Source organism: Syngnathus typhle, linkage group LG5 (assembly GCF_033458585.1).
Source record: "Syngnathus typhle isolate RoL2023-S1 ecotype Sweden linkage group LG5, RoL_Styp_1.0, whole genome shotgun sequence".
Lineage (NCBI taxonomy): Eukaryota > Metazoa > Chordata > Actinopteri > Syngnathiformes > Syngnathidae > Syngnathus > Syngnathus typhle.
In genome coordinates, this window is record NC_083742.1 from 12,095,854 (window position 1) to 12,115,052 (window position 19,199).

The window sequence follows — 19,199 nt, forward strand, 5'->3', positions numbered from 1 at the left end:
CAGCTTGTGCCTTGAGTTGGATTTGTAACCAAACCACTGCGCCCAAAGAAAACCAACCAATCAGAGACCGAAAGCATGAATGATGGGTCAACCATTTCACCTGCACTCGTGGGCAGTAATAAATTTAATACATTTGCACACTTCTATTTGCAAAAGCAAAAACTGTGCATTGAGAAACTCTTTGGGAGAGAGAGACAGAGACACAGAAAGAAAGCGAGAGAGAAAGAGAGAGATAGTGCGTATGTGTGTGCTTGGGAGCAAGAGGAGAGGAGGGAGGTGGAGGGGACGGTATGAATTCATGCTGTGTTAGCATCCCCTCAGCAACTCCATCAATACTGCATACAGCTAAGAAACTGGCAAAGGTCTTTTGTGCTGCAGTTGCAGGCTCGGCCAGCAAAAAAGAGCAACTCCCACGACCGGTCGGCCCAGTCTACTCCTGCTGCGCACACACACACACACACACACACACACACACACACTCCAGATTCTGTGCTGCATCAAGAAGGAGCAAGGAGGGACACACGGACTGGGAATACTCCAGAGGAGAAGAAACAGTCCCACAGAGGAAGCGGATTGTTGGGGACTGCTGCAAATATGTTCTCTGCACTGCACCTGCTTCATGACCACGGATCTCTTTGGTAAGGTCTACTTGACACATTTTGATCATGTAATTAGTTTATAGCAGGATGTGAAAGTAACTACATTGCTGGAGAACTTTTGGATTTGAAAGCTCCTAAATCCAAATTTTTTTTTTGGTTCAAATTCAATCAACTTTAAAATATAAATGTTGTTCCAAAACAGTTAGCTGAGATGGATCTTGTTTATCGTTTAGGTTGGGGGGCATCATAATACAAGGAACAATTAATTAAAATTTTCAGAGCAACAAAATATTTTGTAGAAATGAAAATGTTTATGGAAGTTTGTTGCTGTTTGTTCACTTTAACCGCGATGGAAAACAGTTGTATGGGGTAGAATGGAGGCTTAAAAGTGTACCATGTGACTTTTCCATTATGTCACCGAGAGTGCGCAACTATTTTGTTACATCCCTCAATGAATGAATGGTAGAGGTCCCTCAATTTATTTGATAATTTATTGACTAGTGCAGTAAATAAAGCCACACTCACACTCTTTTTAATTTACCTAGCAATTTACCTAGCAACAGATCTAGAGACAACTGGAAGATGAATAGTGTCAGAATTATTATTATTTTTTTAGTTCATACGCACAACGGTGACCAGAAACATTAGCATTGAAGCTAACATAAATTGAGATGTGTCATGACTGGCATTCCTATGTTTCCAAGCTCTTATTTGAAGATAAAACTATTGACTCGACTTGACAGTCCTCTGCCTGTCATATTAAACCTTTTTATAAACAAAGCAGACAGCATGGCGAGAAACCACTTTTAAGACAATTGGGGGATGATTCAAGTGCCTTATCTTCTTTTTTATGAGCCAATTAGATTTGGAAATGAGAGAAACAGGTATGGTCAATTATTTACTATGTGGCTGGATTGCAAAGAGCTCTTCATCATCAGGCCTGGTCAGTAACCGAGTGTGGGGACCAGCATACCAGACAAGCAGTTGTAATTTAACAGTTTAGTTCATTTGAACAGCTCTTTTTATTTAGCTTCCCTACGAGCGAGTGTTTGAGCCATTGAGGCATTTCCTGTTCCGCTTAGATTTGATATTCAACACAGTTGTCTTCATCATGCTATTGATGTGACATAATGAGACCATGACGAAAGCTACTTTGTTTTAGCTTCATCCTGAAATTTCACTTGGAGATTAAATACTGAACACCCAAAATTTGTTACCAGTGTATAATAATAATAACAATGTGTTTTGACATGTGTGGAACGCAAATGTAGTTCTATTTGAAGATGTGGACATTCCGCTCAGTTTCACATTGCTGGACATTCCTGCTTTTCTTGGTCACACTCAGGTTATGGATGGGGCAACCAAGCTGCTAATTCTCCCCCGACATTCCTGTAACCGGTTTTACATTTGTAGGGAAATGAGTAAAAGTGACAGCTTCTTTGCAGAGTGGATTATGAGCATTGCTTGGGGACGGGGCCCGACCAACACTGCCATTTGCGTCATATGTTGTGACAAACAAATCTGCTCAGCCCACTTTAGTTTGGAGAAAAAGAAATCTACAGAATATAAAATATACAGCCACTTTTTAGATGATAAAATTGTTGTTATTGTTGTTTCCTGATTGGCGTGAGTCGCAAAGGCAAAAATGAGCTTCTAGCAAGGTCAGTCAAAAGTCTTTTTCCAACCAACTATTTGAAGTTGTATGTCATATAAAAGCTCCTGTTGGAGATTTTCTAGCTCTCTTAACTTTATGTTGCCACTGTGCTCTCATAGAATTGACAACAGGCTTTATGAGTTCCTTTGTGGGAAAATTATACTTGAATAGTTTCAAAACAGACAGTACCAGTGTAAGGAGAACAAGCCCAGAACATCCATGTTATTTTTTTTCCGAATCGTAAAATGGACAATCGACAAGAGTAGGGAAGGCAACAAGTAATCCATTAAATGCAGTCAAGAATGATGCCTTCAATCTAATTGAGTATACCTATTACGTAAACACAGTTGTAAATAATACAGTATTTACAATACAGCGGTCTTTCAAAGGATTGTTGAATTCAGTGTAAAACTGCTGCAGTATGTAATTAAAAGGCGTCTTTCACGAGTAAGTAACTTTGCAAAGTTGATCGGTCTCAGCAGCAGAGGAGGCCGGTCACAGTGGGGATCTTTCCACTTCTCATTTGGAACTTTGCAGTGCACGCTCCCACTGAGCTTCGCACACTTTTTCCCCCCTTCGCTGAAGTTCAAGGACATTAAGATGTGCTCAGAATAGCAAGTAGCTCTTTTGGTTTTTACTTAACTTGCTAATGGACGGCTCCACGTTGGCTGCACGTTGCACGATTCAAGCACATTCAAACTGGCCCGAGCTCGGTGGGGAGTCGCTGTACCAGAGTGGAAAGAGATGCGAGCGCAGATTTCGAAACTCGAGGGGCCCCTCGCTTTCCTTTAATGTGACAAGAAAGTTAATAGGTGTCAAAGTGCAGTCAATATTTAACTCTGCAATATACAAGGTGTTAACCGATGTTGTCAATGAGCTGAATTGCTTCTTTTCGACAATCATGACACAAAGCAAACACGAGGAAAAACTTTGCTGTGATTGTTTCACAAATGATGAAAAGGTGCAGACATGTTGTTGATGCGATGCTCTCTTGTATCCATGCAGATTATGTGGAGGGACTGACAATGTCCATTGTGGACCTGCAGGTTTTCATCCCTTCACTTCTGTGACACCGCTGCAGTCGTGGGTAGAGGATCCGAACCAAACTCACGTCCCCTCATCTCTCTCTCCCCCTCCCTCCCACCTCCCCCTCGGGTTCCAACAATCCTGAGCCCACCATGGGAGGATGCTTCTCCAAACCCAAACCAGGTGACCGACACCAGCTTTGTTTGCAAGTTTTTTAAGAACTAATTTAGTAAATGTGCTAAACATTGATCTCATGAAGGAAGTCACTCTATTTTAACGGCTTTCCATTTGGGATGATTTTTAAGGATACCAACCCGCCTTCATACAGGATTATGCGCAGCCTTTGACATAGTACAACCTACTCTGCTTGCAGTGTAGTGTTTCACGGAGGAGGAATTTAAATGCTATTTTGGCATCTTACTCAAGTGGATTACATATACATGAATATGAAAAGGTGACATTGAGTGTGTGTGTGTGCTATTTGAGTTCCAGTATTTCTGGCCTGATTGGAAGATGAGCGTGCATTATTCTAGGTAATAAAAAAAAATGTAACGTGCCGTGCCAGGGATGCTCGGCTGGCTGTAACTTCCCTCAGCCACACCCCTTCGTTACCGTAATGTCTGTCACCTACTTCCTCTTGTTACCTTGTGTATTTAAACCCTGCCCGTGTGTTCCTCCCTTTCGGTGTCTACTGTTGTCTTCCGTCCCTGTCCGCACCCAGTGTCCTGTCCTGTTGTCTAGTTTTCCCCCCGGTCTTGTCAGGAGGCTCACGGTCAGAATTTTATCCGTGTCCAAGTGGACTTCTGTCGGTCTGTCTGTTTGCTGGCCGTGGGTCCAAGCTAATTTTGGTCACCCTGGCTCAACTTCATTTCCTGACAAAAAAAAAACTATTTGCATTAAACATCATCTAAAAGGAGGTAATGTAATTGTTTAAAAAAATATAATTATAGGGAATTCTTACTGACAATTTTCCGTGTATCCCGATGTCTCATTTTAGCAAGGCGTCCATCAGGATCCCTTCAACTCTAGAGAGCGTTTTTTTTTCCCCCTTTTCCCCACACTATTACGATTTTCCGTTTGTTTTAATTAAGACTTACTCAGCGGGAGAAAATTCCAGCCAGATTACTTTGTAAGACCTGGACAATGAGCACATTTTCCAGCCAAACAAATAAAGCCTGCTACATTTAAAAAAACAAAACAAAAAAAACTCAACCATATTTTCATGCGCACTTTGATTTGAATGTAAATCAGTTTAAATGACTGACACTTTTATTTTTCAAATAAATCACTCAGAAATTCATCATGACAGCTAACTAAAAGAAAAGCAAATACAGATGGACAAGTTTGCCCTTTAAATGAGTCCAGTCACCCTTTTCCTGCTTTCATTTGTTCCACTTGTGGAGATGTCAGGCTTCATTTGTCCTTTATTTGCGTCCAGACGGCAGCCCCTCTTCGCTGAAAGTCGCTCCTGTAATGAGAGAGGACAAAAAAGTCACTCCAATGCTCATTCACGCTTTCCGCTATTTGCTAAATCGGCAATTTCTGTGTTGTGCAGTTGAAGTCAAAGTGGAACTGTCTCTCCTGGAAAACGAGAAAGAGGTGGATGGCCTTTCACCTAATGGCAAGGCGAGTCCTTTTGCAGACTGCAGACCAAACGGGGCACTCGGACACAGCTCGGACGACGACTCCACCTTGCTCCACGCTTACCACAAACCACGGGATTATGTGGAGGCCTCCGTCTGCCATGTCAAGGATCTGGAAAATGGACAGTGAGCAGAGGAAACATTATGTTAAACGCAGTAACCAAAAAGTTGAAGTCAATCGATGAATATTATGTTCCAGGATGCGAGAGGTTGACTTGGGAAGTGGCAGAGCGTTGTTGATTAAACAACATGGCGAGTTCTCAGCAATGGGCCACAAGTGTCCACATTACGGCGCTCCGCTCGTCAAAGGTAAGTAATAATGTTTAAGACCGCCAACCATGTGACCTGATTTAATTTCTTTCAGCATTTACATTATTGTTTTATACGGGTTGTGTGGTTTGCAAGGTGTGCTGTCAAAAGGACACGTGCGCTGCCCGTGGCACGGCGCTTGTTTCAACATCGCAACGGGCGACCTCGAAGACTTCCCCGGCCTGGACAGCCTACCGACCTTCCAGGTGACCTTCCCAGCTCGAAGCGTCTCTTGACACATTCCCTGCCTTCTCAGAGCATGTGTGTACATAGGTATGCATGTTTGCTTTAGGTCAGAGTTGAAAAGGACAAGGTCATCATTCGAGCAAACAAGCAGGTAAATTAGCAGCAGGAACTAAAGGAGAACGATAAGCCAACTGATTGAGACTTTTACAACTTTTTCAGGCTCTTCAGCTGCAGAAACGGTCAAAGGCCATGGCAAGATGTTCTGCAGTCATTAATTCCAGCACAGCCTTCACTAATGTTCTAATTATTGGATCAGGTCAGTGTGTCATGCTCTCTTCTGTCACTATGTCAATGCTGAGAGATAAGTTCAGGTGTTTTGACCTTTGGATGAAAGTTCAAGATGAACCAAAAATGATAGCTATTGCGGGTTAGCTTCAATTGACTTTGCCTAAACGTTTGAATGCACATGTCCAACTTTGCAAAGTATTTTAGGGGGAATTCAAAATGTTTGAATCGACAACAGAAATTTGATCCATGAATTGACCGATGCATTACCAAGATGTCTCATGATGTCAAACACCATGAAGGACTACATTTAGTTTGATAGGGAATTTCCCATTCATCCTGAAATTTCAGCCCGAATCTGAATACCCTAAACTCTTTGAATCGTGTACCAAACAATGATGAGTTGTAATCAACGGTATTTTTCTTTTGTTGTTGTTGTCATTTTGGTCCTGAAGTCTAGCGTATTTGAATATATTTTCTGTGTGCAGTCTATTTCTCCGCTTATCGAGGCCGGTCTTCCTTTCTCAAAAGTAACCCAAAAAAAAAAGTAAAACATGCAGGCAGGCAGCATTAAGTGGTTTGATGCAGATCTCATGAGATGTGCTGATGTCTGGCTTGACGTCAGTGTGACGGCGAGTTAAACTCTGTGCAAACTTTGGAGGCACATTTCATATTTTTGTTTGCATTCCAAAGTGTGCAACCTCCTATTTATAAAGCGTCCCGTTAGATTGTACTACTCTCAACCAGTAGGGGTCGTATGCGTGGCATCAGAAAAGTGCAACATGCTATATACTATTTGGTGTATTATACCATACAGGTGCACCTCGATACATTTGAAACTCGTAGAATTATTTTTTTTTTCCAGCAATTGTACTGAAACACTGTAAGATGCACGTACAATACAGAAAGCCACTTCTTAGCTAATTTCTAATTACAATGGGTTTTACGTTATATTGTATTTTTATTAGGACTGGCACTATCAAATATTTTCAGAAGTCTATTGGTTATTCTATCAATTTTATTTTGCATGAAAGTGCGTTACAGAAACTTTTTTTTTCTGATTACTGTTTGTTCACCAATTATTTGGTGTCATTGTTAAGTAATAAAAACTAACAAGCAACAATTAAGCAATATCACATGAGCAGTACTGACGTTGTACTAAGTTTTAAAATTGATTTTGTTCCTCGTTTTCCAAAGTAAAAGTGCCTTTTCAATCGCCTTACTTTGATTGAACACAAAAACTGACCGCTGAAGGGCTAATCTATTAATAATTACTGTTAACACGCTTAAATCTGAGGATTGTGACAATGTGATGTTAAGGAATGACTCTAAACAGTTATTTGGTTATTAATTTCTCAATTATTTTTTTATAAATTAGATGTTGATTAATTTTTGACATCTCAAATTTTCATTATTATTATTCTGCGATTGCATATTTGGTGTTTATCTTCATCAAATTATTTAAAAACAACTAAAATCATGAATCCAGTCAAAAATTGAATGACTGAAATAAAAAAAAAATGTCCATGGCAGTCTAAATGAACTCATCAACCCCAAGCAACTCATCAGGGGTTTTGCAGCCCAATGAGTGAAGGTCAACATGTGTGCAGGTCCAGCAGGTCTAGTGTGTGCAGAGACGCTGAGGCAAGAGGGATTTACTGACCGCATCATCATATGCACCATGGACAGACATCCTCCTTATGACAGGCCAAAACTGAGTAAGGTTTGTACACAGAACAGTCATATGTAGAACAAGCTGGTCAAGGCATTCATTTTTTTGTTTTGAAAAATAGTTGCTCCAAGTATATTTATGATGGCCGTGATAACATCCCCAGATTGTTTTTGTTGGACTTGGAAATTGTGGGAGAGAAGTTATTCCTTTAACAAGCTCTTTATTTAATAAACGCATTCAGCACTAATGTACTAACCCCTCAGTCCCTAGACAGCACAGCGGAACAGCTGAGGTTGCGTTCCACGGACTTCCTGCGGGATCACGACATTGAATTGCTCACAGAAAAAGAGGTGAGAGGTGGTGAACTCACAATATGAGAGTGGCAGTTTAAAATAGTGATTTAAAACAGTTTGTATACTTCTCAAAGTTGACACTTGTATTGTCTGCAGGTTGTGGCCATAGATGTGAAGACACACTCCATCACCTTTGAAGAAGGCTTGAAGATGGAATACAGAAAACTCTTTATCGCTACAGGCAACAAGTTAGGGGGAAAAAAAAAACTGCATTCTTTTGGTTTTGCTTGAAATAAACAAATACATTTAATTTTCTCTTTCAAAGACCCAAACCACTCAACTACAAGGGCGAAGATGTCAGGAACGTGTTTCACCTCCGAACGCCTGAAGACGCAAACAGCATAGCAAGACTGGCCAACAACAAGAACGCTGTGATCGTGGGAACATCTTTTGTCGGTAAGGACTTGCGTGTCGAATGTTGATTTCAAAATGTTATCTCGCGCTTTCAATTCAATTTCGTTTGGAGTTGGTTGATAGAAAAGCGAATGCTGTCACAAACGCATCTTTCTCATTCATTTCTCTTTTGTGCAGGTATGGAGGTGGCTGCCGCTCTGACTGACAAGGCCCACTCTGTCTCAATCATTGGGATTGAGTCAATCCCATTTAAAAAAGCCCTCGGTGAGAAAGTAGGCAAAGTCCTAATGAAGGTACGTCCACTATCAACTGAAAATATAGCGACTGCTATTTCCACTACAAAGTCCGCCTTCCATTTATGTTGATGTTCTCTGCAGCTCTTTGAAGCAAACAGGGTGAAGTTCTACATGTTGAATGAGGTATCAGAGATGATTGGCCATCATGGACAGGTATTCCGAAAGTGAGAGACACAGCATGAGTTGCACTACTCACACGTCGCGTATCTTCAAATTGTAATCATCTAAACTAGAATAATGCAGAACAATGCTAAATTTGTCTGACCTGCTTATTTGTATTTTTGTTCATTTGTATTATTTTTTTATTTCTATTTTGTTAGATTTTTAATATTAAAAATATATCTATTATTGGGCGCCATTTTCCATGACTGATCTATTTTTGACAACATAAGTGAATTATTACTTTTACTTTTTGCACGTTTATTATAGGTTCACACAATTCTTGCTTGGAAAAAAAACATGCTGGTGAAAAATGTGTTTTGTTCTTCAGCTGAAGGAGGTGGTGCTGAAGAGTGGCAAAGTGCTGCGAGCGGATGTTTGTGTCATTGGGGCGGGTGAGCGAGTCAATATTCAGGTTACGTTTTATTGCGAAATATTTCCGGTAGGATCCCATCTGTAGTTTTTTTTTTATTTTTTATTCTAATATCGAGATGTTAAGAATAACTGGACAGACACGTGACTTGGCACTTTCTAAAAGCCAGTGGCAGCTGAGCAAACATTTTCTCCCCCTTAGATTTATACAGTATAGTTCCAGGATGAAAAGTTGGTCTCTTTTTCTACTATTTGGACAAACGCTGCTCTTCTTGACTCGCCAAAACTGACATGGGAAACATTACACCCGCATGTTAGTGTGCTCACTGATTTTTCCTCTCGCAGGATGTGTTCCTGCAACAAGCTTCTTGAAACAAAGCGGCATTCACGTGGATTCAAAGGGCTTCATCACTGTCAACAAGGTATTTTGCGACACATCAACCCGCTTCGTGGCTGAATTTTTGTCCCCAATTGTCTTTTAAAACACAGTAAGGAGGAATTTTGTGGTTCTTCCAACAAACGTGACTAAGAAAAACGATTCGATCAATTTATTGGCATCCTTGGCGTTGTCGAGGGCTTCTCTTTGACTGTTAATGCGATGTTGAAGATAATGGTTGAAGATCAAATGCACATGTTGTGTCGCTGTCTCTGAGATGATGCAGACAAATGTGGATGGGGTCTTCGCTGGGGGAGATGTGGTGACCTTTCCATTCCCGCCACGCAACAATAAGAAGGTTAACATCCCTCACTGGCAAATGGCTCATGTGCATGGTGAGTGGGTCATGGTTGTTTTAACCTGGTGAGGTCATGCTTTTCAAGTTTTACTTACAACAGGAAGAGTCGCAGGTCTTAACATGCTGGGCAGGGTCACTGAGGTGAAAACAGTGCCTTACTTCTGGTCAGCCATGTTTGGGAAGACCATACGCTATGCAGGTGTGTTTACTGTGCGAGGCCGAGCTGGAAATTGTGTGTGAACAATTTCTTATTATTATGAGGTGTCTTTGCGTCAAGGTTATGGGGATGGATTTGATGATGTCATCATTCAAGGTGATCTTGATGAACTGAGATTTGTGGCATTTTACACGAGGCAAGTTTCTTTTATTTAGGCAACTTTATTTATTACTATAGAGATTTGAATTCATTGGCACATTAACATCGTTTCTTTGACCTCATTCACAGAAGTGAGGAGGTGGTTGCAGTGGCCAGCATGAACTACGATCCCATTGTGTCCCGAGTGGCTGAGGTCTTGGGATCCGGAAAGACGATTAAGAAACGAGACGTAGAGTAAGTCTCTATCCAAGACTTAAACTCTGTCGTGATTCTAATCATCTTTATATTCGGCAGCGATCTCGAGCTTTTGAAGGGAAACATAACAAATATGAAGGCAGTAGCTTCATATGACAAATGGAAGACTGGAATTGATTTACTGAAACATTTTGAGTAGTACAAAGTTGACTGTCAATGTTGCATGACACAGGTTAGAAGTATGAAGATGTAATCAGGTAGTTTTTATGGGAGATATTACTGGACCATTATGTTTCTGCTGGCTGTTTGATGCAGGACTGGAGACATTTCCTGGTTGATTGACAAGGGCTCCCAATAACTTCACACGTACACACGCATGAACCAAGGGTCCACTGGAATTCTGGATGCAGATACTAAATGGTGCGGAGACAAATGGCAGCTATTCCTTCTCTGAGGACTGTGACTGTTCAAAATACTGAAGTGTCATGGACAGACTCTCTGACCTGAAAGCGCTGAGTCAGCGAGACTTTGGTGACCCGACGTGATGATGTTTCAAGCAATAGTGGATTCAGCTGTCATCAACATGTACATTTTGTTTATAATGGGCATTGGCGTTTTATATTAAAAATATTAGCTATAATCTTGAATGCGTTGCACTGCAAATATAAATAGAACTTCTATTTGAGATGATTTTTTTTAAAGTGATGGAATGATTGCTTACAAGTCTCTTACCTGCATGATACAGTTTTAAGATAGTCTTCACAGCTCCATTCAGTAGGTTCACATGCATAATCAAATGAGATCCAATACAACAGGGTGAAATTTTGTAATGGATCTCATTTGACTGTGCAAGTGAACCGATGTGTGATTGTGGAAGACACATGCAGCTTTAATCTTTTCTTGATTAAAATTGATATTATATTGCCTGTCTTGCTAGATTACTCAACAGAATGTAATGTCTTTGATTTAACATTCATGCTCGTATGGCAAATGTCTAAGTATTGTCTAGCACAATACAGAATGCGGATCATGATGATGCTAATTGCTAATAGCAGTGTCCTCCAGTGGGATGTTTTATTACTAACTCAGGGAACTAAGGTTTGTGGCCTACATCAGTACCCTGTATTTTTTTCAAGAAAGAAATTTGTTTCCATTTTTATTTTCCAGTTATTACATCTTTGGTTCTGTCTGTATGTATTCAAGGCACTGGTAATGTACAGAACTTCAGGGTAAAATGGAATGTTGAAAAAGAAAATATATATATATATATATATTGTTCCTCCTACAATGGAGTATGGGTGGGATTTTTATAACTTTGAAATAAAGGTTTTCTGCTTCACAGAATCCTCCATGACTCCATTTGCTAATTAAAAAGTAAAACACAGAAGAAAAATAGGTCAGGAGAAAATATTTAATGACTTTAATAGAAGCGGCAAAGTTCATGTGCACGTTTGAGATATTACATTCTTTGAGGCAGAAAGCTATTTCTATATGAATGGGATTTCTTCCTCCTAATTTCACACCACAAAGACACATTTAAATATACTGTCTACAATTTTAAACTCACTAAGATCACACAGCCAACACAAATGGATAGGATATTACATAATTTAAAAAGTTTAAATAAAAATATACCTGCACATTTGCCTTTTATGTCATGATACAATGGACCAGGAATATTGCTGGCACTGAAAAGTCAGTTTTAGGCCTGGAGTGTCTTTGGAGTACAATTTTGTTTTTAATAGCTTGACAAACAGTGTTTTGTTATTTGTGTCATAAAACAAGACACATCTTAAGACAAGATGAAACTTGTAAACTGTTCATTTACACTTTATTGATGCACTCATGACTGCATAGCGATTCTTTAGTTTTAAAAATATTTCTTTAAAAACACTCACAATGTAATGATCTCCAGTATATGAGCTATTACTCTTTAAAAACACATTACATTATAAAATGTACTGTAAAATATATATTACATATAATATATATTACAAGTATTTTAACAAAGCATCATTTGTAGAAAATATTAACATGTAATATAATGTGATTTTTTTCCAAGTGTTTTTATAAATACAGACCTCTCGGTTAAACAATTCGTCTGGTTTGAGAACAGATTTTTTTGCACCCTGTAAGCAGGTCAAATCTTTGATGAAATGAAGTGCATTTGTAAACTAGCTACATTGATGAACTCGACACTGTCAAAAGATATTCACATTTGTTTTCCTTTCAGTAACTGACCACCATCACAGTCTCTTGACTATACTAAACAGCAAAGGCACTTGCTAATATCCAAAACACTCTTGGCTGCATTATTTGGTGAATGATTATCAGTATCTTTACAAACTTGCCAGTGTTTCGTCACAGACTAGACAACGTATTTTGTCCAAACAAGTGGCTTTTGAGCACCAGGCAGATATACACACATATGTGAAGAACATTCATCTTACCCAGGGTCAAAGGTCATATTCCGCAGCACACTGTTGAAGGTACCATTCATACAATTTGCCCTATGGAGTGAATGAAATGTAAGACACGGGTTCACAAATTATGAGGTGGTTATGTGTAAGCCTAAAATTATTATAAATAAACAAAAATTAAATGAAGACATTTTATACGGCTGTGGCAGAAGTGAAGTTGAGGGCTTATTAAGTAGCCAAAGTGGAGTCTTACCTTCTTGGTTCTGACGATATCCCGGATATAATCATTGTACTCTGTCATTTTTCTCTTCTCCTTCTTTGTTAAAGTCTTGTACCTTTGACTACAGGATGAGACAGACTTGGAATTAAATTATGTGTATGTAATCATTCCACAAAAAAGTGCAACTCCTAAAAAATATATATGTACTGTATTTATAAGCTTATTTCTACTCATGTGAGAGTTTGTGGTACATATTTACCCAGAAAAATGTTTGGCGAGGAAAAAAAAGAAGTAGCAGAGGGCTCCAAAAAACATTAAAAACACAACTTGTCCATCTTCTGGTATCCAGTCCCATACGTACATCACTATTCCCTGTATGCAGGAACCAAGTTGTAAAAGGCACGTTTTCTAAAGTTTTGATTAACATTAAGTGAGGTATTCATTTAATAATACAAATAATACACTGTGCAGGTACACCTAAAAAAAAATGTTCAGTGAATAGGAGTGAGATGACTCACAGTGCAGATGAAAAGTGTTTGTGCCAGCCCTTCTCCCAACAGCTCACTTAGCTGCTCTTTGGAGAAGGTGCTCACAATGAAACTAAGGATGAAGACAAGAGGAAGGAAGACTCCCAAAGCACCGCACACAAACGAGTTCAGGCGGACACTTTTATTGTAGGTGGCATCAGTCCTGCAAAAAAAGGAGGATTCAATGTCACTGGTATTGTACAGTGTACACTTCAAACGTATATAGTAATGCACATTTGACCAGGTTTTAAGACAACAAAATGGGTTTTGACCATTTGATCTTTTTCACCTGTCCTGTTGTAGTCTGTCGCTAATGGTGGAGCAAATTAAATCACAGTCTTTCTCCAATTGGTCCAAAGTCCTCTGCACAGCTTGGTTGATGGTCTTTTCGATGGTCTGACACACTCCGTCAATCTGGTTCACACAGCGGCTTGGCTGAACAAGAGCAAAAAATATATATTACACCTTCAACTTGGTGATCATTTGCATACGGAATGCCGAAGAGCCAGGCAGAAGCTGAAGAAAACATTGCAGACTGAAGTTTACCTTCTGTGGGTTAGGAATATATATAGTTGGCATTTCAAAGCCACATTTGTTGAGACCTGGGCGGCGGCACAGTTCCTGGACAATCTGCATCATCACTCTCTACAAAGAAATATATACGGTTTATATACAATATATCAGCCATTTATCGGAAAAAGGAGACTATCCATTCAGATACCTGTCGATCTGTCTCCCTTCCGGCCTCATCGGCCTTGCTGAGGTAGAACCGCATTTTCTCTCCACATTTCTCACTCAGTTTCTCCACAATGTTCAATGTGCGCTTGCACAGGGCCTGACCCATCGGGTCGAAGAACACGAATACCAGATCGGACTGTTCTCCTGCACGGAAATAACATTTGTCACCTCGGGCTCAAACATACAGTGATCGCACGGTATTATGCAGACTTACCCAGCCATGTGATAGCGCTGTTGACATTAAAAGGGTAAATCATGTCCCCGTCCACCAAGCCAGGCGTGTCCACAAAAGTCACAAGGCTGAACTTTTTCTGCTTGGATGTGGAGATCTCTGCAGACAGGTAGTCCAAAACACCTGGAATATCCAATAAAACAGGACTACATCGATGGCATACAGTCACAATATTTACCTAAAGGATCATTTTAGAAAGAGAGAGACCGTTGTTGTGTTTTAATAATAATAATAATAATAATAATAATAATAATAATAATAATAATAATAATAATAATACATTCTATTTATAAGGCGCCTTTCAAGGCACTCAAGGTCGCCTTTTGCACCTTTTGAGCATTTAAAACTGCATAAAAAAATATTTAAAACATCTATATAAACACAACTAATGCTTCATGACAATTCCTGGATGACAAAAATGGACAACAGCAATTTCCACACATCCTGTCAATGAATTTGCCAAGTCAGTTTTTCCCCACTCTCTGTGTAAAGAAGTCTGTTGTCATGGTTACACACAACAGCTCTTCAACTGGCAGCTTTAGCATAGGGCGTGGGACATAAAGCTAGCCAGTGAAGAACGACTGTGAGGCAACGCACTGAGCTTTCAATACACCCACCAGAACAGGACCACTATTGAGATGTACCCAACACACACACAACTATTGACACCCTCCCTCTACACAAACACACGCACTCAGAGCGAAGCAGGTGTTAAGAGGCCGCACAATTTACATCCTTGTGCTGCGCACAGCAGAGATGGTGGTAACGCCACATTAGCATTCCTCATCAGCGAAGCCACCTCATATATAGGGAAGCAAATAAACATATTTTGCATGCAGCATCCCGCTGATACGTGACATGGCAAGACAATTGTGCTTCTCCAACATACTGTAATGTCCAAAATATGCAGAAACCCACTCTTAACAAATATGAGATATCAATAATATTGCCCCATGGACTCTCTTAAGAGAAGAAACAGCAGCGACTTTTCTCAAGGGCTTGTAAGTGGTAAAGTTCCCCCATAGATCCTGTGTACGATGCTGCAATAACGCTGAAGGAAAAGAACTTCTTGTACCAGACAGGTCCAACGAAATGCATTTACTGAATAGTAAAGTCAACTCCAGAGATAGGGTCAGACACGTGATTTTAAAGCATATCCCAAAAGAAATCATCATCATCATCAGCTTCTCCCATATGCACCTATACTGTATTTCTGATGAGTCATCTTCAGTTGCTCTGCAGCGTAAACATATGCGCTCTTCTATAGGGTGTTTCCGAGCAGCGGCATAGAGGTTCAAATAAAAAAAACATGCTTGTATTCCAGATCAGAGCTGTCGGCTTGGCGAGGTTCCGCACCACGGAGCGGTGCGGTGCTGTCTCTGACGGTTCTCAGCAGCTCCTCTCTCCTTCTCCCCACCGCCCTGTTTCTCTCACCATGCCGCCAGCACCCAGTGAACCTTCAATGCCACTGCACAGACATACGTCACTGCTCTCCCCCCACCCCACCATCTTCTTTTAACCTCCCCACCCATGCATCCCCACCACGTCACTGCCTGACACAATCGCCTCGCCATTCCCAGGCTCTGGACCCCAGCTGACGCATGGAGAACAATTGTCTTGATTTATTTGCGCTAGTCAGAACTATTTCTTCTATAATCAACACAACTCTTAAAAAAAAAAAAATATGCGTCAAATTATTTATCCATCCAAAGTATGGCTTACCTTTGAACTCAAGGAGCGGTCGAAAATGGGGGTAGAGATGTAATGTTGCATTCCCCTGTGAAAAAGAGAGAGACAAAGAGAGTGTGTCAGCAAGAGAGAAGGAGAGGGGTAGAATTGATCTTCAGTAGTTTTCTGAGCAGCCAGCCCTCTCTGCTGCAAGTGCTTGCACTACTAATTATTCCGTTTCATCTTCTAAACCGCAGCAGGAGAATATGTGAAGGCAAGGAAGATGCCTGCTGAGTCAGTTTCTACTTTTGCTGGATGAGTGTATTCAGTATTGCTTATGATGTGGGCAGATACAACTGTTTTATCACTCTCAGTGGGGATTGGCTGGTTTAATTACTAATGAATGGGTGGCTTCATCAAGCTTCACGAGAGGTGAACAAATTTCGCAACAACAAGCTGGACTGGAGCATTCACTTCTTACCGTCAATGATTCTCTTTTGCGCCCACTTGTGATGAATGTGAAGCCCTGTGTTTCGATGGCAACCCCGGTTTTTTGGATATGCTCTTCTACGTACCTGGAAAAAAAAAAAGTCAATACTTCAGAATTCCTCAATGTTTGAATTGAATTTGGCAGGAATTTTAAGTTGTGCTCTTTAGACATTACGACAAAAGCTACACAAGACTTAATATATTTATACTTCGGTTTTGAATGCCCAATTATCTCTCGGATTGTGTTCACCTTTTAAATTAAAAATACCTTTTGATGATAATCAATAACAGAAATTAATCTTTTACAATGTTCATCATTAACCTGAATAATAACGCAGTAAACTTGCTGTCAATACAAAGACATCACACATGAAACACTTATTGAACACTTTAGAATTGGAGCATAAGATAGGTGAGATACCAGTAAGTAGATGAGATGATAGGCAGCCATTGAAACATACCAGTTAATGAAGGAGCTCTTTCCTGCCGAGTGGTTCCCCATGATCATCACAATAATCTTTTTTCGGGGGGGCAGGAGACGCACTCCAAGGCTGCTGGCAATTTTGACCAGGCCTTGAAGATAAATAGTAGTCATCAGAAAAACCCTAACCCATTTCCACTGAATGCAATTCAAGTGAAACAAATAAAAAGTCAATCAAGTGACATTATTATGATTATAGGTGGATGTAAAATGTCAAAATTCGGATCATAAAGCTTTGATGGAGAACAGGACTCTGAAATAATGTAACATTAATTCTAGTTGACAGCCTAATTGTGAACTGTACTTTGATGTTGAGAATTTTTATTTTATATTTGAATCGCCGTTATTACACATATTTAAAAGGGGCTAAATCAACTTGTCTGCATCAGATGAGTCCAAGTGCAATATGACAGCCACTTTGGAGGACCGGTGTCCAATGTCAAATGTCACATGCTGGCACAACTGATTAAAAAGATTAAAGTCCCAATGATCGTCACACACACACCTGGGTGTGGTGAAATTTGTCCTCTGCATTTAACCCATCCCCGTGTGATTTTAATCCATCCCCTGGGGGAGAGGGGAGCAGTGAGCAGCAGCGGTGCCGCGCTCGGGAATCAGTTGGTGATCTAACCCCCCAATTCCAACCCTTAATGCTGAGTGCCAAGCAGGGAGGCAATGGGTCCCATTTTTATAGTCTTTGGTATGACCCGGCCAGGGTTTGAACCCACAACCTTCCGGTCTCAGGGCGGACACTCTACCACTATGCCACTGAGCCGGTCATACCAACTGCAAACACATGAAGCTATACCTTTTTATGAGTTCATCGTGTACCACTAATCTTCGCAACAGCAGAGAACATATATATTTTTAATAATATATCTAATATTGTACCATCGTAAAAGGACTACCTGTTCATGTTTATTGTGCAAACTTAGCTCCAAACTTGCGTTTTTCATGATTTACCGTTTTCGCTGTCGACATACAAATTGTGGCATTCTTTGAGTATCCTCTCACTCGGTGAAGTGATAGCAGACTCCAAAGGGTTGGCCACCGAGCGAGGCTTTCTAGCCGCCATGACGAACCAGATCACGGGCACCAGCCTGTTTACGCACAGCTCCGCCCAGCCTCGATCGGGGAAGGCTTTCAGTGTTACACCACTCCATGATTTTAACGGGAATAGCACGCCTTCTTGTGGCTATATTGTTGTATTACACACGGTTGTGCCAGGAGACATTGTTACACTGATCTGTGGGAGCTTTTTTTTTATGTCAAAAAGAAACAAAAATGTTTTAAATGTTTATCTATTTATTAAATTGGCTAGGTGCAATACGGGTTTGCACATATGATGCACAGTTCTGAGGTTTTTGGGGTTTCAAACCAGCTGAAATTTGAGTTCAGAATTATAAGGGGAAACATTACTAACATTATCATCTTTGTGGGGGGTGTAAATATAATTTTTGATACAACTCTTACCTTGGGATTGGGGAATATAGGCCCTATATGTCTAATTCTGCTTTGATGTTATTGTTTTAAACAGAAAGAAAAGATAGGCAATGTCTTAAATGTATTTGTCTTAGTGCCAAAGCCTTTGTCCTTGCATAACTGAGGGAAATACTAAACTTACTGAGCATTCAACCGAGGTTGTAATATTGTTCTATTGAAGAAAACACAATGGGAGCTTAAGATCAGGGGATGCTTTGAGAATAATTGTCAATTTCTGTCTATGTGAAGCCCTTTGAGACTGCTTGTGATTTAGGGCTATACAAATAAACTTGACTTGACTTGAATGGGAAGCAGATGGGGAACAGCCGGAGGGGCGATAACACACATTTCATTGAGCGCTCTAAATGTCTTGTGAGTCTCAGAACGTCTTCTTTTTATTACTGAGGCTTTAATGACAATTGTGGGCTTTTTTTTTTAAACTACACAGTAATCTAAAAGCTGTTTTTCTTCAGGGGTTCTTTGGTCTGATGACCAGCCTCAAGGTTTGTTAAACAAGCTCGTCATTGATTCTGTTTATAATCATATGACTAAAGTAAACACAAACTAATCAACTTGTTTTTAGGAAACACAATAAAGAAATGACACACTTTCTAATCAGGCAGCCCATATTATCCAGCATTTCAAATTATTTCATCATTTCCCATAAATTCCCCAGTTCAGCCCCAAATTCAAAACGTGCAGTTTAACCTCCCAGGGGATTATCGGGTTATGCAGAAACTGGATTGCCTTGCAGAAATTTGGCTGATGTAGTCCAGATGACATTTTACT

General features: G+C 40.2%; 2 protein-coding genes across 2 annotated transcripts; one reads left to right on the forward strand and one right to left on the reverse strand.

Annotated features, from left to right (window-relative positions):
• The first annotated feature begins 497 nt into the window (after window positions 1–497).
• Window positions 498–11,447, forward strand: LOC133154572 (apoptosis-inducing factor 3). Its single transcript, XM_061279388.1, has 20 exons — window positions 498–638; window positions 3,259–3,462; window positions 4,835–5,048; window positions 5,122–5,231; window positions 5,328–5,437; window positions 5,524–5,568; window positions 5,637–5,733; window positions 7,313–7,425; window positions 7,638–7,724; window positions 7,824–7,915; window positions 7,993–8,123; window positions 8,259–8,374; window positions 8,459–8,530; window positions 8,868–8,931; window positions 9,254–9,330; window positions 9,562–9,679; window positions 9,743–9,841; window positions 9,920–9,995; window positions 10,088–10,192; window positions 10,469–11,447. Exons 2-20 carry the CDS (start codon window positions 3,432–3,434, stop codon window positions 10,509–10,511), a joined length of 1,800 nt encoding a protein of 599 aa, XP_061135372.1. The 5' UTR covers window positions 498–638; window positions 3,259–3,431; the 3' UTR covers window positions 10,512–11,447.
• A 103-nt stretch (window positions 11,448–11,550) lies between these two features.
• si:dkey-98f17.5 (uncharacterized protein LOC569123 homolog) lies at window positions 11,551–18,055 on the reverse strand. The gene is made up of 12 exons (XM_061279389.1): window positions 17,892–18,055; window positions 16,909–17,020; window positions 16,440–16,533; window positions 16,013–16,067; window positions 14,273–14,413; window positions 14,042–14,202; window positions 13,867–13,965; window positions 13,610–13,755; window positions 13,312–13,483; window positions 13,053–13,165; window positions 12,827–12,914; window positions 11,551–12,663 (listed from the first exon to the last, which is right to left on the reverse strand). Exons 1-12 carry the CDS (start codon window positions 18,001–18,003, stop codon window positions 12,610–12,612), a joined length of 1,347 nt encoding a protein of 448 aa, XP_061135373.1. The 5' UTR covers window positions 18,004–18,055; the 3' UTR covers window positions 11,551–12,609.
• Between the last annotated feature and the right edge of the window lie 1,144 nt (window positions 18,056–19,199).

Coding starts and splice junctions, on each gene's coding strand:
- si:dkey-98f17.5 (XM_061279389.1), bottom strand. CDS start 18,003: ATGGCGGCTAGAAAGCCTCGCTCGGTGGCCAACCCTTTGGAGTCTGCT. Junction 13,484..13,609: donor GACAGACTACAACAGGACAG/GTGAAAAAGATC, acceptor CTTTTTTTGCAG/GACTGATGCCACCTACAATA. Junction 12,915..13,052: donor CTCGCCAAACATTTTTCTGG/GTAAATATGTAC, acceptor CTCATCCTGTAG/TCAAAGGTACAAGACTTTAA.
- LOC133154572 (XM_061279388.1), top strand. CDS start 3,432: ATGGGAGGATGCTTCTCCAAACCCAAACCAG. Junction 3,463..4,834: donor CTTCTCCAAACCCAAACCAG/GTGACCGACACC, acceptor TGTGTTGTGCAG/TTGAAGTCAAAGTGGAACTG. Junction 8,531..8,867: donor TGATTGGCCATCATGGACAG/GTATTCCGAAAG, acceptor TTTGTTCTTCAG/CTGAAGGAGGTGGTGCTGAA.